Raw genomic sequence first — 21,261 nt, 5'->3', positions numbered from 1 at the left:
TTTACACATATTATCTCATTTCATCATCACAACCTTGTGATATAGATACTATTATTACGCTCATTTGTGAAATAAGAAATTGACGTCCTTTGCTCCACATCTCATATGTGTTCCACAAAAGAGCACTGAGGACAACTACTTTCTTCCTTCTGTTGTCTGGTTTGCTGCTGATGCCTGTTAACATCATTGCTGTTTGATGGTATCACCTACCAAAGGCACCATTGCTAATACCATCCAATGTCTACGCCAAAGTTTTATGTCTAGAGCACTAATTTTGGGTCCAGGATATTGTTTCTTGAATCTCTTCATATTGTTTCTTATAGATGCCAAATATCTGAAAATAATGAACATATTTTGTAAAAGAGCTCTTTGTAGTTTTTACTTGTACTTTTATTACAATTACTACCTTCAGGCCTGGAGCCAGATTATGTAGGTTTGAATAGCAGTCCTGAAACTTAAATACTGTGTGATCCTGGTGAAATTACTTGACTTCTCTGTGCCCCAGTTTCCTTATCCGTAAAGCAAGGATAATATTATCTACCTTAAATATTTGCTGTAAAACACTTAGCCCAGCACTTGGCATGAAGCACAGGTTTAATAAATGTTGGTTATTATTACTAAGGCAAATGGCTTCTTTTTCTGACTCTTAGACAGGCTTTATCTATCAACCTCTTGCCTATTTCTGGGTACTTTGTATCTGTTGATTTCACCTTACCTTTATTGATCTTATTCACTCTAATTGTTACTGTCATGCTCCTTCCTATTACAAGACCTTTGATCATGCTGTTCTCTCTGTATGGAATGTTCCTTTTCCTGTTTGCATGTCAAATTCCTATTTGTTCTTTAAACTCCAAAAGGGCATGAACTCTATCTGCTTTTTGTTTACCGTTTTATAGTCAGCACTTAATATTGCACCTGGGTTCAGCAGACACTTATTAATGTTTACTGCATGAATGAACACCAGTCTGAGTCTATCATCTCATGTTATTCAGTTATTCCTCCGTACATTAATTCACATCATATAGTCTTTTTATATTCACTAAACACATACTATCTGTTAGGTTGTGTGCTAGAGACTTAGAAAATAAATTTGAAAAATACAAACTTTCTGCTCTCAAGAAGCTACTTGTTCACTAGAGGACACTGGCATGCAGAGAGAAATTAAAATTCAGAATGATAAGTGGTATACTTGAGGCCTGTGCTGGATCCATTGATCATATTGGAGCCATGAAAAGGGAGAATATAAATTTATCTGGGAAAGAAGAGGAAGTATTCATAAAGGAGGTAATCTCTAAATTGAGTCCAAAGTAATGAGTAGCAATTTTCCAAATAGACAAGTAGGGGTAAAGCATCTGGCAGAAGGAATTCCAGGACGAAAGTGTGAAGGGTTTTTCTTCTTCCGTTGATCCTTTTACAAATTTTTTCCTTTATTATTACCCTTTTGATATCAGACTAAAGATTTTCATCTTTAATAAGTACAATACTGGTAAGTTTCCCATTTTAAGCGTCTATACATTATGTCTGTTGTTTGTTGTTGCTCTCAATTTTTTCCCTCTGCTCTGTATTTCCACTGCACATACTATTTCAGTGCATTTTTATCCTTCTTTGTAATATGTATGGTTCCTGAATTTTCACTTGTATAAAACATACATCCTAATGGCTCACTCCATTCTAGTGCTGACTGTATTTAACACTGTACCTGAACCTTGGATTCAAGGAGCTCAACAGAACTGGGGAGTCCAGCACTGAATGGTATGCAATGTAAGTTCAAGAAAGTGATGGAAGGATAGTGGAAGAATTTCAGTTCCAGTAAACCTCAATAAAATACCATAAATACGAGCGTACTGTAAGGAGTCCTGAAAAAGCAAGCAAGATACCTGGCTTTTACACGAATCTGTGGTTCCAAATCTAAATGCGGGTAATCAACGAGAGCGCCCCAACCTGATCCTTCCGGATCAGAAGCTCTAGCACGCCCCCACAGCTGGCTAGGTCCCAGGCGTGCAAAGCCCCAACCCGGCATAGCCGGAAGGAGAGGGGCGGGGCCTACAGGCTTGCGCCGGGCCCGAAAAGGCTGGGGGAGGGGAGCGCTGGGCAGACAGTTTTCGGGCGAAAAAGCAGAAGGCGGGCGTAGGGCTGCTTCCCGAGGCTCTCCTTGCTGGCATTTCCTCCCGCTTTGCTGAGCTGGGAGTCGCGACCTCCAGCACAGGTGGGTCCCGCCCCGTGGATCGGGGAAGAGGTATCCTGGGTGGGTGCGATGGGTGGGTGGATTTGTCCAGGCGCTGGCTTTCAGGCCTGGCCCAGTAAGAGGGCGGTGGCTTCCACTCTGACGGCTCCGCCCCAGGGCGGTGGTACTCACCTCAACCCTGGCAGAAAAGAAGGTCACTTGTACCTTGCCGCAGGGCTGTCGTCACGGTTTGTGTCAGTTGTGCGACAGAGTCCGCCCGGAGACCAGCGCGGGGTCAGATGGGCCTAGTGCTAGGGAAGAGCTGGAAAAGCTGGAGCAGCCGCGCGTCGAGACTGACGCTCAGTGTACATTGTCTCAACCTCGGTCGGACTTCACTGGCCTGGGTCTGTCATTGACTGTCTAGCTTTCAGCAAGTCCCTACCCTCTCCGTGCTTCGCTTTGCTTGGCAGTGCAGGGAAAGGTATGACTTAGCTATAAAGGCAAAGAATTAGAAACACTATGGAAGAACAGTTTGGTGTCATTCTGATTCCTCTTCATTAAGGAACTGGTGATAATAATAATGGCAGCCATATATTATGAAAAGCCCTGTAACCTTCACAACCATGAGAGGCGAATGTATTTATTTACCACAGTACTTACAGAGATTATACTTTATTTCATAACCAGTATGAGGTAGTGAATGTTCCCTGGGTTGGTTGAGTCTGGGGACTGACTGCTTTTTCGTGTCCCACCTCATTCTTTACTTCTGGGAAGTATCACTTCCTGGTTTGGGTATCTGCATGAGGAACCACAAGCAGTTCTGTATGTCTGGTTGTCAACACTGGGAACAGCAGCAAAATATCCAAATTGATCACTCGCTGTCTGCAGTGTTTGTAGCAGCTGTGTTTTCTGCCTGCCAGGATGGCGGGTAGGGTGGGGGAGGTGGGCCCTGGATTAATAAACCCCTCTGATGGGAAGAGTCTCTTTCTGCTCAGAGCTAAAGTGAACACGGGTCCACCAGCTGGGCACCACTGTGACCCTCTTTCTACAGCACCAGATGTCCCCCCTGCTCATATGGGCTATATGGGCACCTGCCATCGTCCACGTGTAAAGAATGTACTGGATAAGAGGCTTTGGGCACAACGTGGCCTTTGCCACACCTGCAGGGTTTAGGCAAGGAGTGGCTGAACGAAGGTGAGTGTTCTTCGGGGTGTGGGCCCCGATAATTTCCGAACGGTCAACAGAGTGAGAGAGAAATTCTGGTAGAGAGCTGCTGAGCTGAGCTTGTGGGTGAGTGTAGGATTGGCTGTTTGGCAGGACCTGGTGAATGCTTTGGCCATATTTTGACTCTGTTCATGCATGCTTTCACTCCAAAGATACCAAAGATAATCAATGAATGGTTACTCTGTGCCAGGATACCGGTCCACTCCCTGAGATTAGCAGCACAGGAGGACAAAAGTGTGACAAGACAACAGGAATCCAACTTTAAGCATGCTAAGTCTGAGGCATCCTCACCCTTCCGCATTCCCAGTATCACTCAGTATGAAGTCTTGTCACTTCTGCAGCCTGAATGTTTTTTTAAACCTATGCACTTCTCTTTGCCCCTACTGCTACTCAAAATTTCAACCCAGCAACACTCTTTTCCTTTTGCTTCGAAAATTTTTATTTTACAAGACCTAAATCCTTGCTTGACCTTCAGCTGTCATGGGAAAACCACCATGCTGATCATAACCACAGCAACAACAACATCATCAACAACATACAACAGCCTGATGAGCTCTGTATGACCCCTAATACATTGTCAAAGACTCAAACTTGCCTTTTGTTCCCTCTGCTTCCCAAAGTGTTTTTAAATTTTTGTATTGAGATGTAATTTACGTACCATGGAATTGACTAATTTTACGTGAACATTCAAGGATTTTTAGTACATTTATCGAGTGGTGCGGCTATCACTGCGATCCAGTATTAGATAGTTGCATCACCCCACTGGCCTCTCTCTCAGGCCCATTTGCACTTAGTTCCCATTACCACCCTAGCCCCCAGCAATCTCTAATCTGCTTCCTGTCTCTATGCATTGCCTATCCTGCACATTTCACATAAGTGGAATCAGATAGTACGCAGTCTTTTGTGACTTGCTTCTTTTACTTAGTGGGACATTTTCAAGGTTCATCCATGTTGTAGGATGAATCAGTACTTCATTACATTTCAATGGTCGAATAGTTGTATATAGCGTATGTATACACCACCTTTTGTTTATGGACATCTGGGTTATTTCTACCTTGGCTATTGTGAATAGGACTGGCATAGACATTCACGTACAAGATTTTGGGTGGACATAGGTTTTCAGTTCCCTTGGGTAGATACCTAGGACCGGAATTGCTGGTCAAATGATAACGCTATGTTGAACTTTCTGACTAACTGCCAAACTGCTTTTCACCATGGCTGCACCATTTTACATTGATTACATTTACTTGCACCACCAGCAGTGTATAAAGTTCTAATTTCTTTACATCCTAGCCAATACTTGTTATTCTCCATTTTTTATTATAGCCATCCTAGTGGATATGAAGAGATACCTCATTGTGGTTTTGATTTGCATTTCCCTAATGACTAATGATGTTGTACATAGTTTCATCTGTTTCTTGCCCATTTGTATATGTTGTTTGGAGAAATGTGTATTACTTACTTTGCCCATTTTTCAATTAGGTTGTTTCCCTTCTTATTGAGATATAAGAATTCTTTATATATTTAGGATACAAGTCCTTTTTCAGGTATATGATTTAAAAATACTTTTCCAGTCTGTGACTTGTCTTTTCATTTTTAATGATGTCTTTTGAAGAGCAAAGGTGTTGAATTTTAAGTTCAATTTATCATTTTTCTTTTACAAGTAGTGCTTTTTGGTATTGTATCTAAGAACTCTTTGCTTAATCCAAGGTCTCCTATATTTACTTCTGAAAGTTTTATAGTTTTACCTCTTACATTTATATCTAGTCCATTATGACTTAGCTTTTGCATGTGGTGTGAGGTATGGGGTCTAAATTCATCTTTTTAGAAAATTGAAGTATAATTGATCTACAATAGTATGTTAGTTCCACGTGCACAATACAGTGAGTTGATATTTTTATACCTTACAAATTGAATCACCATAAGTCTAGTTACCACGTATCACCATACAAAGATATATTATTGAGTATTTCCCTATATATATATTACATCCACATAACTCATTTATTTCATAACTAGAAGTTTGTACCTCTTAATCTCCCTCACCTGTTTCTCTCATCCCAACCACCTCCCTCCCCTCTGGCAACTACCAGTTTGTTCTCTTTATCTAGAGAGTCTGTTTCTCTTTTGTTATGCTTATTTATTGGTTTTATTTTTTTAGATTCCACTTATAACTGAAATCATATGGTGTTTCCCTTTCTCTGTTTGACTTTTTCACTTAGCATAATCACCTCTAATCTGTATTGTTGAAAAGGGAAGATTTCTTTCTTTTGTTATGAATGAATATTATTGCATTATGTGTCTGTGTGTTTTCTTTATCCATTCGTCAATCAATGAACACTTAGGTTGTTTCCATATCTTAGCTATTGTAAATAATGCTGCAATGATCATAGAGGTGCATATATCTTCTCAAATTAGTGCTTTTGTTTTTGGGGTATATACCCAGAAGTGAAATTTCTAGAACATATGGCAGTTCTATTTTTAATTCTTTAAGGGACTTCTGTACTGTTTTCATAGTGATTGTACCAATTTACATTCCCACCAGCAGTACACAAGGGTTCCCTTTTCTCCACATCCTCGCCAGCACTTGTTATTTGTTGTCTTTTTGATAACAGCCATTCTGACCAGTTGTGAGGTGATATCTCATTGTAGTTCTCATTTGCATTTCCCTGATGGCTCGTGATTTTGAGCATTTTTTCATGTACCTGTTGGACATCTGTGTATCTTCTTTGGAAAAATGTTTACTCATGTCTTCTGCCCATGTTTTTAAACATTTTTATTGAGTTATAGTCATTTTACAATGTTGTGTCAGATTCCCGTGTACAGCACAATTTTTCAGTTATACATGAACATGCATATATTCATTGTCAATTTTTTTTTTTTGCTGTGAGCTACCACAAGATGTTGCATATATTTCCCTGTGTTATACAGTATAATCTTGTTTGTCTGTTCTGCATATGCCTGTCAGTATCTACAAATTTCAAACTCCCAGTCTATCCCTTCCCACCTCCCTCCCCTGTGGCAACCACAAGTTTGTATTCTATGTCTATGAGTCTGTTTCTGTTTTGTATTTATGGTTTTTTTTTTTTAGATTCCATATATGAGTGATTTCATATGGTATTATTCTTTCTCTTTCTGGCTTACTTCACTTAGAATGACATTCTTCAGGGACATCCATGTTGCTGCAAGTGGTGTTATGTTGTCATTTTTATGGCTGAATAGTATTCCATTGTATAAATATACCGCTTCTTCTTTATCCAGTCATCTGTCGATGGACATTTAGGCTGTGTCCATGTCTTGGCTATTGTAAATAGTGCTGCTATGAACACTGGGGTGCAGGTGTCATCCTGAAGTAGGGTTCCTTCTGGATATATGCCTAGGAGCGGGATTCCTGGGTCATACGGTAAGTCTATTCCTAGTCTTTTGAGGAATCCCTATACTGTTTTCCACAGTGGCTGCACCAAACTGCATTCCCACCAGCAGTGTAGGAGGGTTCCCTTTTCTCCACAGCTTCTCCAGCATTTGTCATTTGTGGACTTTTGAATGATGGCCATTCTGACTAGTGTGAGGTGATACCTCATTGTAGCTTTGATTTGCATTTCTCTGATAATTAGTGATACTGAACATTTTTTCACGTTCCTATTGATCATTTGTATGTCTTCCTTGGAGAATTGCTTGCTTAGGTCTTCTGCCCATTTTTGGTTGGGGTTATTTGTTTTCTTTTTATTAAGTTGTATGAGCTGCTTATATATTCTGGAGATCAAGCCTTTGTTGGTTTCATCATTTGCAAAAATTTTCTCCCATTCTGCAGTTTGTCATTTTGTTTTACTTATGGTTCCCTTTGCTGTGCAGAAGCTTGTGAGTTTCATTAGGTCCCATTTGTTTATTCTTGCTTTTATTTCTATTGCTTGGGTAGACTGTCCTAGGAGAACATTTTTGAGATGTATGTCAGATAATGTTTTGCCTATATTTTCTTCAAGGAGGTTTATTGAATCTTGTCTTATGTTTAAGTCTTTGATCCATTTTGAGTTTATTTTTGTGTACGGTGTAAGGGAGTGTTCTAGCTTCACTGATTTACATGCTGCTGTCCAGTTTCCCCAACACACCCTTATTTGGTTTTAAGACTAGTGGGACTGACAGGGGGCTATGAGAAACTTAGATTAAACTTGTGAAGAGCTTGCACACACTTGCTTACTCCCAAAACAAGGAGAAGATTGAGCCTGCATGGGGCTCTGGCTGGTTTACCATGAATGCCCTAGCACATGCTTTGGCCCACACTGAGCACTCACTCTGGCTCCTCTTGCTCCATGGTGCAGCTCTGCAGTAGGGCAAAGACTGCTGCTGCTGAGGAGAGTGTGAAGCTGTTGGGGGATGGAGTCAGCTTGGACCTGCACTACATCTGAATGGGATGAGGGAAGCAGATTGGGAGTGGTCTGGAATTCTAATTGGTGTCTTGGAACTGCCCAAACATGTGCCCCAGCCCACACCGAGCACCCACTTCTGGCCCCTTTTGCTCCATAGTGCAGTATCCCACTGGGATGAAGGCTGCTATTGCAGGTTGAGAAGAGTGTACAGTTGTGGAGGATGGAGCTGGCTCAGACTTGGCACTACATCTGAATGGGTCAACCATTGCTGGTGCTCTCAAAAGCAGCAGTTTGGAAGTGGTCTGGGACTCTGGTGTGCATTCTTTCCCTTCCTTTGTGCTACTATTATCACATATATTACATTTATATGTGATTATAACCCCAATATACAGAGTTACAGTTATGAACTGTAAAATCATATCTTTTAAAGAGGATAAAGAAAAAAGGAGAAAATACATTTATAAAGTCTTTTAGATTAACTCACAGTTTACAGTTTCTAGTGGTCTTCATTTCCTTCTGTGGATTCATGTTATCATCAATGGCATCATTTTCTTGCTCCTGCATTGGTTTATTCTCTCCCCATACATTTTTGTAATCATCATGTATATTGTAGCTTTATATGTTCTAAAATTGAGACTACATTTTATAATTATTGTTTTATGTGGTTGCATTTTGGACCAGTTAACAGAAAAGATATAAATATATGTGTGTGTATGTATATGTGTGTATATGTTTGTAAGTATATATATGTGTGTCTGTATTTTATATTTGCCTATGTATTTAACCTTTACTTTTATTTCTTTGGATGATTTGATTACTATCTGGTGTCATTTCCTTTTAACCTGAGGGACTTCCATTAGTATTTCTTGTAAAGGACATCTGCTAGCAATGAATTCTCCATATGGGAATGTCTTTATTACATTTTCAAAGGATAGTTTTGCTGTCTATAGAACTCATGGTTGACAGTTTTTTTTTTTTAACTTTAGCATGTTCCATATGCCATTGTACTTCCTCCGACCTCCATTGTTTCTGATGAGAAGTCTCCTTTTAATCTTACTGTAGTTCCCTTATATATGAGGAATCATTTTTCTCTTGCTGCTTTGAAACTTGTCTATTGTTGTTGGCTTTCAACAGTGTGACTGTAATTTGTCTCAGAGTGAATTTTTTTTTATGTTTGTCCTACTTGTAGGTTTTTGAGCTTCTCAGATGTATAGATTATTTTTCATCAAGTTTGAGATTTTTTGGCAATTATCTTTTCAAATATTTTTTCTGTTCCTTTTTGTCTCTTTGCTCCCTCTTGGACTCAAATTACTCATAGGCTATATTATGGATTAAATTGTGGCCCTCCCAAATTCATATGTTGAAGGCCTAACCCCCTGTACCCAAAAATGTAATCTTATTTGTAGATAAGATCTTTATAGAGGTAATCAAATTAAAATGAGGTCATTAGGGTGGACCCTAATCCAATATGACCGATATTCTTATAAAAAGGGAAAATTTGGAGATACATACATACACAGGGAAGATGATGTGAAGACACAGAGAGAAGACAGCCATATACAAGCCAAAGAAAGAGATCTAGAACAGATCTTTCCCACACAGTCCTTACAAGGGATCAACCCTGCCAACACCTTGACCTCAGACTTCTAGCCTACAGAATAGTGGAACAATATATTTCTGTTGTTTAAGCTGCACATTTTCTGGTACTTTGTTTTGGTAGCTGTAGCAAACTAATCTAGGTTGGTATACTTGCTGGTGTCCCACAGGTCTCTGTGGATCTGTTAATTCTTTTTCTTTCTGTTCTGAAAATAAAATAATTTCTGTTCATCTGTCTTCATGTTTATTTGTTCCTTCTTCTGCCAGCTTAAATCTGCTGTAGAATCCTCCCAGTGAATTTTTAATTTCAGTTATTGAAACTTGTCAACTCAAATTCCCATTTAATTCTTTTTATAATTTGTCTGTTTATATTTTTATGTGATTAATCACTGCCCTCATACTTTGCTTGAATTCATTAAACATGATTTTCTCTAGTTTTTTGAGGATATTTTTATGTCTTTGCCTGCTGTATGCAACATTTGGGCCTTTCAGAGACAGTTTCTATTAACTGCTTTTTTACTGCCTATAAATGGGTCACATGTTACTGTTTTTTGCATGTCTAACTTTTTAAGTGAAAACTGGACATTTTGGACAATATTACCTCTGTGTCAGCATAGCTTAGTGGTCAGCCAGTGGTTGGTCTGATTGTGATTAAAATCTTAAACCAATAAATCTCCCACCCCTTGCCAGTGGGTCTGTATGTATGTTGGGAAAAACAATCAAAGTTTAGACCATTTACAAGTCTGTCCTAGCTCTTACTTTCTATGTGAACAAGGCCTCACGTTTTTCCAGGGACAAGTATATATCTGGGACCGACTTTAACCTCTCCTAAGTGGGCGTTGCAACCTTGCACATGCATGTGGTCTGCCAAACCCCCAGGGATATATGGGAGCTTCTCAAGGCCCACTTTGCTTCTCAGTCCTTGGATATCCACATTAAATTTCTTGCTGGTTTCCTGGTCTGTAGCTCTTCACAACTAGTATTGAGACATTAGGCTAGCTGTGATGTTGGCCTTTCTTGATTATTTTCTACTGAGATTGCTGTTGTTTTTATCAATGCCACTGGACATGGGTTTTATTGTGCTTTGCTCCAAATCATGGCAGCACCCAACATCAGTGGAGCTATCTGTCCTTGTGGCCTCCACTTCCCGTTTAAAACCACCATACCGCAAAGATGGTGGGAGTAATGGGAACAGCCCCCTAATTAAAATGCTTCAGATTCCCACCATTCTTACTCAAAGTTTTTTAAATTAATGCCTCTCAATTTATTGTATGATTTTGATCAATTTCAAGAGTCATGAAGGAGTTGTTTTTGACAGTTTTGTTCAGTTCATCTTTGTTCTTTGGGGAATAGTTTTGCTGAATAGTTTTGTCTTTACTTAGCCACTGCAGTTTTGCCTGTATTTATTTTAGGTGTCTTAGTGATTTGTTTTTCCAATTGTTTTTCTTTGTTTTGTAATTTGAACTAAAATGTGGACATTTGGGATTTCAAGTTCTTAGCATGATTCTTGTTTTGTAATTTGAGCTAAAACTTGGACATTTCAGATTTCAAGTTTCTCTCATGATTCTTGTGCTGCAGAGAAAGTAAAGAATAAGTTGGTTTTATTCCAATTCCTAATGTAGTCATTATGCTCAGATTTAACTTCCAGTCATTCAGGAATCAAAGTGCCCTAGTTTGGCTTGCGGTCTTTCAGGAGATGATGTTTTTTTTCTTTGTAGTAAGCATGAGAAGATTGAGTTGACCCATATGCAATTGCCTACTCTGACTAAGATTTCTAGCTATAGCTATTTTCCAGGTATTTCTAATTATTCTGCAACCAATGATTGTTAGATCTTGGTTTAATCAAATTCATATTAAAAACATATTGAGTCTTTAGTATATGTTTGGCACTGTGGGGGTTACAAAAAATTTATTCTGTGACTTCATGGAATTTTCAGTCTAGCTGGAGAATCAAAGCTTACATACTTAACTCATTTAGGAGGACAGTTCAAATCAAGGCAATACTATCATATTTGATACAAACAGTATTTGCTGTTTACCATCAGGAAAGAAAGAATTCTGTGTAGTCCAGATGATCTGAGGAAGGCTTCTTTGAATGAATAGGATTTGAAATGGCCTTTGAAGAATGAGTAGAGATTTTACATAGAGTGAAGAGAACATTCTAAGGTAAAGTATTATCACCAACACCGTGATCAGAACCATTGAGAACTGTCCCCCTTGCCCCATGCCAACTAGGATAGTTTGTCTTCTTTAATCATATATACCCACTCCTTTAGCATGTACCTCAAATCATAAAAAGAGAGTTTTGGCACATAAGTGGCTATTCACAGGGAAATCATGAACCATTCAATGTGACTAACACTGGGTCATCTCCCATTTAACTCTTCTGGAAACCATCTTTGTCATTTGTTTCTCCTGTTGCACCATTGCCTCTTCTTTTCTGGCAATTCATCATAGCTGCCCAGAGTTCACTATGGTCGCTGGAGCTCCAAAGCATCCCAAGGCATTTAGGGGGGCTCTTCATTTATACTACATCTTATCCCACAACATCTATGCATCTGAAAAAGGGTTTTCTCCAACAGAATATTGCAGGTGACCCCACATGGATGATGGGGTGCCTTATCCATACTTTAACTACAAATCCTCAGCAGTCAAAGGCCACTCCCAAAGTACATGTGGGCAATCCCTGCTATAAAGTCATCCCCCCCAGGGTACAGGGGCACCCTTTCCAGTGGGCACCAGCATCAGTAAGCTTCATCCAGAAGCAGCAACCTGTGCTTAGCACCTGTGCTCAGAAGAGCCTGACAAAGATTTGAAAAACCCTGACCTATCACCTAGATATGGAATGTGTGGTTGAAGGGTGTGTGTGACCACGGGTTGTAGGAACTACTCGTACATTGCCAGCTGTAAGTCCTTACTGGCCAGATCTATGCCCAAGTTCTCTGCCTGTACCATAATGCTATCCCACTGTGCCTCTATGGCTCCTAGAAGAAGTCCCTTGACATTATATTCTGTGATATTCAGAAACGTGCACTGTAACCAAGGATACACCAGGAAACCCCAAAGTGCAACTGCACCTGCTTTGACCTTAGACCACCCTTGTTTGACATAAACTTTACCTCAGCCTGCCCTGTCCTGCCATACTCATTACAGTAGATGCACTGATGAAATTGGCCATGTCCTTCTTGACATTATTGTCTCTCACCAAGGGCCACAGTTGTTATTGCTTTTCAGATCCCCCAAATTTTTAGCTCTTGCTTTTATTCTCACAGCATACTAAATAAATATAGTATATGTAACAGTGCTCACTTTCATTTCATGTAGAAATCTGCAGTGCTCTGCTTAGTCAAAAATGATCATCTATTTCTGTCTTTCAACATTACTGTTTATTCAGCTTCACTGTTTATCATGTCTATAATGCTTATAGACACTTTGTTTTAAGCAATATGCTTACTCATAATTTTGGGGGTTTTTTTGGATTGCAGTTTTGCTCCTTCATACTGTGAAACCACCTCTCTATTCTGGCAATGCATTTTTAACCCACCTCAGCTAAAGCTTTTCATGTTCTAATCTGGTATCTAAATCCTACTACCTAGGTGCTATTGGTAATCTATTTTGGCCTATCTCAGGATGTATATGTAACTAGCCCATCCATGGTGAAATATATGTTAGTAACTAGAGCAGAGGTTGAAAAAGGTCCACATTTTGGCTGAATATAACTTGAGGATGTATTTTTGGCCAAACCTTTCTGGCCACCACAATGTTAGATTTACTTGTGGTATCCACAACAAAGTGCTTCTGAAATATCAAACTAAAGGAAGTGTAACTGACCAAGGGCCCAGCTGCCATGTGAGTCCACACTTCCCACAGTCTGCTCTCAACTATGAACTGAGCATGGATGACAAGGATACTAATGAAGGCCAATTTCTTGGAGATTCATAATCCTCTAATGACCACCTTTGCTTGAGGACTCCCTAACAACCTTGTTGAAACCTTCTTAGAATTGCATCTGCAGTTTAAGACCTTGTCTCATTCTCTCTCTCCTCCACAGGGATTGCACCTACATCATGGTCTGACAGCTCTACCAGTTTTTTTCAGACTCTCTCCCCATTTTTCTCACACATGTTTCCCCAGATAAACCACTTGCACATCTATTCCTGTCATGGCATCTCCTTTTCAGAGGACCCGGACTAATGTAGTTGTCAACATTACAAATTGGAAGAGTTCTTATATAATATGCATTTCTGGCTCCTCCCAAATCTGGCAGCACTAGGCCTGTCTGGCAATAATTAGCTAGAGCTGAATAGTGACTAGAATTTTTGGACAGAACAAACATTCTTCAGTTTACCCCTCTCTCCACAATCCCTTGTTTTCTCTTATACTTGACCTATTTATGTTACTTGCCTAGACCCCATTGGCATTTAATTTTGAGACCCTGATATAAAGCAGCATTCTTTTAACTCATGAAATCAAATATATTATTGTCCTAGTTAAACATAGACACAGATATGACAGATACAATCTCAGCTTGGACCCTTTGCATTGGCCTGTTTTATACCAGACATCTTCATGAATAACTCCTTTTGTTCAAATGTCATTTTTCTCAGTAAAGTCTTTCTTGATCACTATGTTCAAAAGTCCTACACCCTTTCATCCTGCTGGGTTTTTTCATAGTTCTTATTGCTTTATAATATACTGTATAATTTACTCATTTATTATGTTTATCTTTAATTGTCTGCCTCCTTCCACTAGAAGATAAGCATGAAAGCAGGAATTTTTGTCTGTTTTCCAAGTGCCTAAAATAGTTCCTGGCATTAAGTTGACACCCAATAAATATTTGTTAAATGAATTGATTAGCTAATTAGTTAATCAAGAGTGTCAGGGAAGTTTTCTTTAATGAATTGATCTGAAACCTGAAGAATGGGTAGGAAGAATGAGAGGGAGGACATGGTAGACAGAGGAAACAACATATGTGAAGGCCCTGAGATGATGGGGCAAGATAGATGGGGCCAATTATGTGAAGACTTGAGTGCTGTTTTAAAGAGATGACTCAATAAAATGGGAAGACAAAAATAATGAAACAGGCAATTATTATATGTGTTGTAACTGCATTAATAAGGGTATGCACAAAGAACTGTGAAAACGCTGAGTAGGCAGCTACTTACTCTTCCTAGGAGAGTTAGGAAAATTTTACAAAGAAGGTGACATTTGAGCTAGTCTCAGGCAGGAAAGTGGCATGATGAAAGTGTTTTAAGAAGATTAATCTGGCAGTAGTATGGAAAATGGATTGGAATATGGATGGAATGGAGGCAAGAAAACGATCTAGTCTATGGCAGTAGTCCAGGTATGAGGTGATGAAGGCATCTATAGGAATGGAAAGAGAAGGACAAATCTGAGAGACATTTGGAAGGAAAAATTGACAGGAGCTAAATGGACTCTTGGCTTTAAGCCTTTAGGAGGTAATGCTTCTTCCTTAGTAATAACCATGAAAAGATTCAGATTGACCTATTATGTAATTGCTTACTCTGACTAGAATTTCTAGCTATGGCTGTTCTCCAGAAATTTCTGTTATTGTGATTGATACTTGTTGGACCTTAATTTACATTAAGATGGCTTTAGTCTCTAAAGGTTGGGAAGCTCTCAAAAACATCATTTTGACTATGAAACAACAAATTATTCTATTAAAGGAGAAATGAGGAAAGCCATAGTGCTACATGGAAGTTTTACAGTAAGTGCATAGTTGTTTTTTTTTAAGGATAATGTATAAAAGATGGAAAGAAGGATTAATATAACAGGTGGTATGTGCCTAGAGGATTAATATTTAGAAGAATAAGGCCCCAAATTACCTCAGACTTGTAGAAATACATACTTACAACGACAACAAGAACAATATTTTAACTATGTTCTGAGAAAGAAAAAGTACATGTGTTCTAGTATGGATAAGTTATAACTTGATATTGTTAAACCACTCTCAATGATCAAAAGAATTAAGGAGAATAAGGAGAGGTGCTTTAAGACTGGATTTATATAAGTACAATACCATTTCTAACAAAGAAAAAGGAGGAAGAGTTTTCAATCTTCTAATCAATGAGCTGAACTTGAGTTAGCTTCTAGAACAGATTTTCAAAGTAAGCGAGTACTTAGAAAATTACAAAGTGACCAACACACAAAGACATTCCACACAAATCTCATGTTTATTTCTGATAATTAGAGATAGTTTATAGAAATATGACAGATATAACATGTACATGGAATTAATGAATGAAATTTAAGCAAGATTTTAGCAAGTCTTTTATGGTACCCTTAGGAACAAGAATTATGAACCTATATTGATGGGTTAGATAATTAATATAATTATGTATTAATTAATTAAATTACCATAACAGACCATAAGCAAAGAGAGAGTTTTAGATGGCCTGCTGTGAATCCTACCTTAGGCTTGACCTTGTCAATATTTTTATTACTTACTAAGTGAATATTTGCAGCATACAACTTACCAGATTTAAAGAGGCTGTGAAGCTGGAAGCAATTCAATCCAATTTCCACAAACATTTATGGAATTCTCCTAAGTACTAGGAAACGTATTGCAAAAATGAATGTCTTAATACTGAGGAGTGTCCAAGTATTACTGGTGGGAAAAACTCTTAAACATAATTTCAGCAAAATGTATTAAGAAAGAAGACAGAGGCATAAACAGACTACTATAAAAGGACCCAGGAAAGCTACTGGTTCATTCTGGTAGTTTAGGGAGGAATTCTTTGATGAGGTGATATCTCCACTGATTCTTGAAAGATGAATAAAAGACAGAGTAGGAATGGCTTCCTGTTTGAGAGAACAAAGAGCAGGAACATTAGTTTCTCAGAAGGAAGAAAGAGTATAGTGGGTCTGGGAAATTATAAGCAATGAAGCACAAGGAGGTAAATAGCAGGAAGTGAGGCTAAGAGGTTGCTCAGGACCAGATAATGGAAGACATTACATAACATGTTAAGGAAATTGGACTTTACCCTGAATGCCCTAGGGATCCATTCGAAATGAATGACATATTATTATTTTAGTTCACTCTTCCTACAGTGTGCAAAATGGATTGAAAGGAGGATAAATGTGTGTATGGATAGGTCAGTTAGGTGGCTTTTGCAGTTTTTGAGTGAGGAATAATGGCGGACCTGGACTGGTGTATAGAGATGTAATGCAATGGTTCAGGTTTGATAATCATTTAGGGGTAAAAGTTATCATTATTTGAAAATTGTCTGCAAGGGAGAAATTTTAAAGAGGAGGTATGAAGTTTGAAGCACAGATTTCACATTGAACTAGTTCTACAACTGATTGGATGATATTCAAATTAACTATGAGGAAGAACACTGTGAAAGGAGTCAGTTTAAGTAGGGGAGATTAGGACGCCATTAGAAGGTGCTTCATGAGGACAGAAATATTTGTTTTGTTTACTGATGTATTTCCAGTACTTATAATAGTGCCTGGCACCTAGTACATGTAAATGTCTTATATATTTGTAATAGAAGTCCTAGGAGGGGAGGGAGAGAATGGTACAAAAACAATATTTGAAGAGATAATGACTGAGACTTTTCCAAAAGTAACAAAGCATACAAACACCCATTTATTATCTTACAGTTCTGTAGGTCAGAAGACAAGGCATGGCATGACTGGGTTCTCTGGTCATTGTATTAAAGGCTGAACTCGGGGTGTTTGTTAGGCTGTATTCTTTTCTGGAGGCTCTGGCTAAGAATCCACACCCAGACTCATTCGGATTGTTGGCTGAATTCAGTTCCACATGGCTGTAGGACTGAGGTTACTGTTTCCTTCTTGCATATCAGATGTGGGTTACTCTCAGCTACTAGACACTGCCTGCATTACTTGCCATGTAGTCCTCTTCATCTTCAAAGCCCGTGGAGAATCTCCTTGACAGCAAATTCCTCTTCTGTTTCAAGTCTCTCACCAGAAAAAGCCCATCCCTTTTAAGAGATCGCTGGATTAGGCCAGGCGAACCAAAGATTATCTCCCTTTCTTTTTTTTTTTTTTTAACATTTTTTATTGATTTATAATCATTTTACAATGTTGTGTCAAATTCCAGTGTAGAGCACAATTTTTCAGTTATACATGAACATATATATATATTCATTGTCACATTTTTTTCTCTGTGAGTTATCATAACATTTTGTGTATATTTCCCTGTGCTATACAGTGTAGTCTATTTTACAATTTTGAAATCCCAGTCTATCCCTTCCCACCCTCCAACCCCCCGGTAACCACAAGTCTGTATTCTCTGTCTGTGAGTCTATTTCTGTCCTTTATTTACGCTTTGTTTTTGTTTGTTTGTTTGTTTTTGTTTTTGTTTTTTAGATTCCACATATGAGCGATCTCATATGGTATTTTTCTTTCTCTTTCTGGCTTACTTCACTTAGAATGACATTACATAATGCCATTTGCAGCAACATGGATGCTCCTGGAGAATGTCATTCTATCTCCCTTTCTTAAAGTCAGATGTGCCATATACATAACTTAATCATTCAAGTGAAATCCTATCCATCATAGTCACAGTCCCTCTCGCCCTCCAGTGGAAGGGATTATAATATGGCAAGAGTCACTGGAAGTCATTTTAGAATTGTCTATCACAAGCATCAAGTCATAAATTTAAAAAGTGCAGAATAAATACAAAGAAAACCTCATCTAGATGTATTTTAGTAAGCACTGCTGAAAAATAAAGAAAAAGAAACAATTTTTACAGCAGGTGGTGAAAAAAGAGTAGCAATTAGATTGGCTTTCACTTCTCAATAGAAACAATGTTAAAGAAATGATACCTTCAAAATGCTGGAGAAAGTAACTGTCAATATGAAATTCTACATCCAGTAAAAACAGCCTTCAAAACAAAAATAAAATAAATGTTTTTCTATGGTCCCTAACTTAGAGAATCTTACACCAAACACCAAAGGAAATATTTAGTATCTTTACACAGAAGTCAAATGATTCCAAATTAAAGCTTGGAGGTATACAATGGGAACAATGGAGAGGTTAAATATCTGAGTAGATCTGAATGTCCATGCAATATATCAGTAATTATATTTAATATAAGTTAACTTAACACATCAATTAAATGACAGATTATTAGGTTAAGAAAGAAAATCTAACTACTGTTTATAAGAGACACAAAAATAAGAGTGGAAGAAATATACAATGCATGTAAATGCAAAACCAGCCCCCGAAAATCTGATGTAAATATGTTAATATGAAACAAAACTGACTTTAAGAAAGGATTCCTTACGAAACATAGAGATTTTTTAATAATAATAAAGGACACCCACCAAGAAGATAAAATTATTATTCTAATTTGTATGCACTTGACAGTCAAAAAATACAAAGCAAACATTGACAGATATCCAATAAATAAATTCAAAGTCATAATCAGAAATCTTAACACACATCCTTCAGTAACTAATAGAACATCAGATAAACAAAACCAACAAGTATACAGAACAGTTGAACAATAATATTAAAAACTTGACCTAATTGACTAATATATGTAACAACCATGGAATACACATTCTTTTCTGCACCCAGAAGAATAGATGATATGGTGGGCCATAAAGTAAGCAATTACATTTGCACTGAGGGTGGGTTTTTTTTTTTTTTTGCCACAAGGAAATGAAATTAGAAACTAATAATTATAATAAAACTAGAAAATCTCTTTAAAATAAGTAGTTTACTTTTAAATAACCTGTAGGTCAAATTTTAATAATAACAGTAGAAATGTGTAGATTTATGTATCCAGCCAAAGACCATTCGTCTGGATGAGACCATACTCTTTTTCACTTGTGAGTGGACAGGGGATTTGGTATTCTTTGGGGTATTCTTTTAAAGAACAATTATTTTCCAAAAAATAGTTTGCCCCTTTCCAAAATAGGGTGTTCTTTTAGTTATTTCTCCTTTTTCCTGATGATTTTTGATGTTGAGCACCTTTTCAGCTAACATCATACATAATGGTGAGACTGAAGATAGGGAACATGGCAAAGATGTCCACTCTCACCGCTCTTATTTATTTAACACAGTTCTGGAAGTTCTAGTCATTATAATAAGGCAAGAAAAAGAAATAAAATGCATACGTATTACAAAGGAGAAATAAAGCTGTCTTTATTTGCAGATGCATGATTATCTACATTGATTGCCTTAAATAATCAGCAATAAGAATCCCAGAGCTCATAAGTGAGTTCAGTAACGTTACAGGATACAAGATCAACACACAAAAATCAATTACATTTCTGTATACTTACAATGAACATGCAGAAATCGAAATGAAAAAATGCCTATCTATAATTACTTCAAATAAATTTACTTATGTATAACTCTAACAAAGTATGTATGATGAAAATTATAAAATGCTGATGAAAGAAATGAAAGAAGGCTTTTAAGTAGCTGGAGAGGCAAATCATGTTCATAAATTGGAAGACTCAACATAGTAACTATGTCAGTTCTCTCCCAAATTGATCTATAGTTTTAATGCAATTTCTACCAAAATCTCAGCAAGATGTTTCTGTAGATATAAAAAAGATTATTCTAAAATTTAAGTAAAAAAGCACACTCCTTAAAATAACCAAAACAATTTTGAACTGACCAAAAAATGAAAATATTACATATTCATCCCTACTCCCACCATACTCTGTATGATACTACTATAATGGATATATGTCATTATACATTTGCCCAAACGCATGAAATGTAGAATACCCAAAGTAAACCCTAATGTGAACTACAGATTTGGGGTGATAATGATATGTCAGTGTAGGTTCATCACTAGTAACAAATGTACCACTCTATGATGGAGGATGTTGATAATGGTGGAGGTTATGCATGTGTTGAGGCTGGAGGTAAATGGGAAACCTCTGTATCTTTCTCTCAATTTTTCTGTGAACTTAAACTTGCTCCAAAAAAAGTCTTAATTTAAAAAAAATATTCAGTGGGCAAAAGGCCTGAACAGACACTTGACCAAAGAAGATATATAGATGGCAATTAAGAATATGAAGAGATGCACATCAGTCATAATTAGTAAAATGCAAATTAAAACAAAAAGATATCACTGCATGCCTATTAGAATGGCTAAATCCAAAAGACTGACAGTACTAATTTACATTCCCACTAACAGTGCATGAGGATTCCCTTTTCTCCATGTCCTCACCAACATTTGTTATTTGTAATCTTTTGGATAATAGCCATTCTGTGAGGTAATATCTCATTGTGGTTTTGATTTGCATTTCCTTGATCATTAGTGATGCTGAGATCTTTTCATGTGCTTGTTGGTCATCTGTATGTCTTCTTTGGAAAAATATCTACTCAGGTCCTCTGCCCATTTTTAATTAGGTTATTTGGTTCTTGATGTTGAATTGTATGAATTCTTTGTATATTTTGAATATTAACCTCTTATGAGATATATCATTTACAAATACTTTCTCCCATTCAAAAGATGGTATTTTCGTTTTCTTCATAGTTTCCTTCACTGTGCGAAAGCTTTTTAGTTTGATGTAACCCCATTTGTTTATTTTTGCTTTTGTTTCCCTTGCCTAAGGAGACATGCCCCCCAGATATTACTAAGACCAGTGTCAAAGAGCATACCGCCTATGTTTTCTTCTAGAAGGTTTGTTTCAGGTCTTACATTTAAGTCTTTAATCCATTTTTAGTTTATTTTTGTGAATGGTGTGAGAAAGTAGTCTACTTTGATTCATTTGCATGTAGTTGTCCAGGTAACCTAACACCATTTATTGAAGAGGATATCACTTCCCCACTGCATATTTTTGCCTTCTTTGTCATAGATTAATCACCTTTATAAGTGTGGGATTATTTCTGGGCTCTCTGTTCTGTTCCATGGATCTTTGTGTCTGTTTTTGCACCAGTATCAATACTCTCACAAGT

At 37.6% G+C, this 21,261-nt stretch overlaps 1 protein-coding gene across 4 annotated transcripts in view; it reads left to right on the top strand.

Annotated features, from left to right (window-relative positions):
• Window positions 1–2,042: 2,042 nt before the first annotated feature.
• Window positions 2,043–21,261, top strand: part of TMLHE (trimethyllysine hydroxylase, epsilon) — an 80,667-nt gene continuing 61,448 nt past the window's right edge. For 2 of the 4 annotated variants that reach the window (XM_045504401.2, XM_045504402.2), the window contains exons 1-2: window positions 2,043–2,206; window positions 3,216–3,358. In XM_045504401.2, the coding sequence (XP_045360357.1) occupies window positions 3,279–3,358 (80 nt within the window). In that variant the 5' untranslated portion in view covers window positions 2,043–2,206; window positions 3,216–3,278. The remainder of the gene's footprint in view (window positions 2,207–3,215; window positions 3,359–21,261) is intronic. The other 2 variants (XM_045504400.2, XM_010967097.3) reach the window with 2 other exon arrangements.

This window comes from Camelus bactrianus, chromosome X, assembly GCF_048773025.1.
Source record: "Camelus bactrianus isolate YW-2024 breed Bactrian camel chromosome X, ASM4877302v1, whole genome shotgun sequence".
Lineage (NCBI taxonomy): Eukaryota > Metazoa > Chordata > Mammalia > Artiodactyla > Camelidae > Camelus > Camelus bactrianus.
This window is presented reverse-complemented; position numbering and strand designations above follow the sequence as displayed.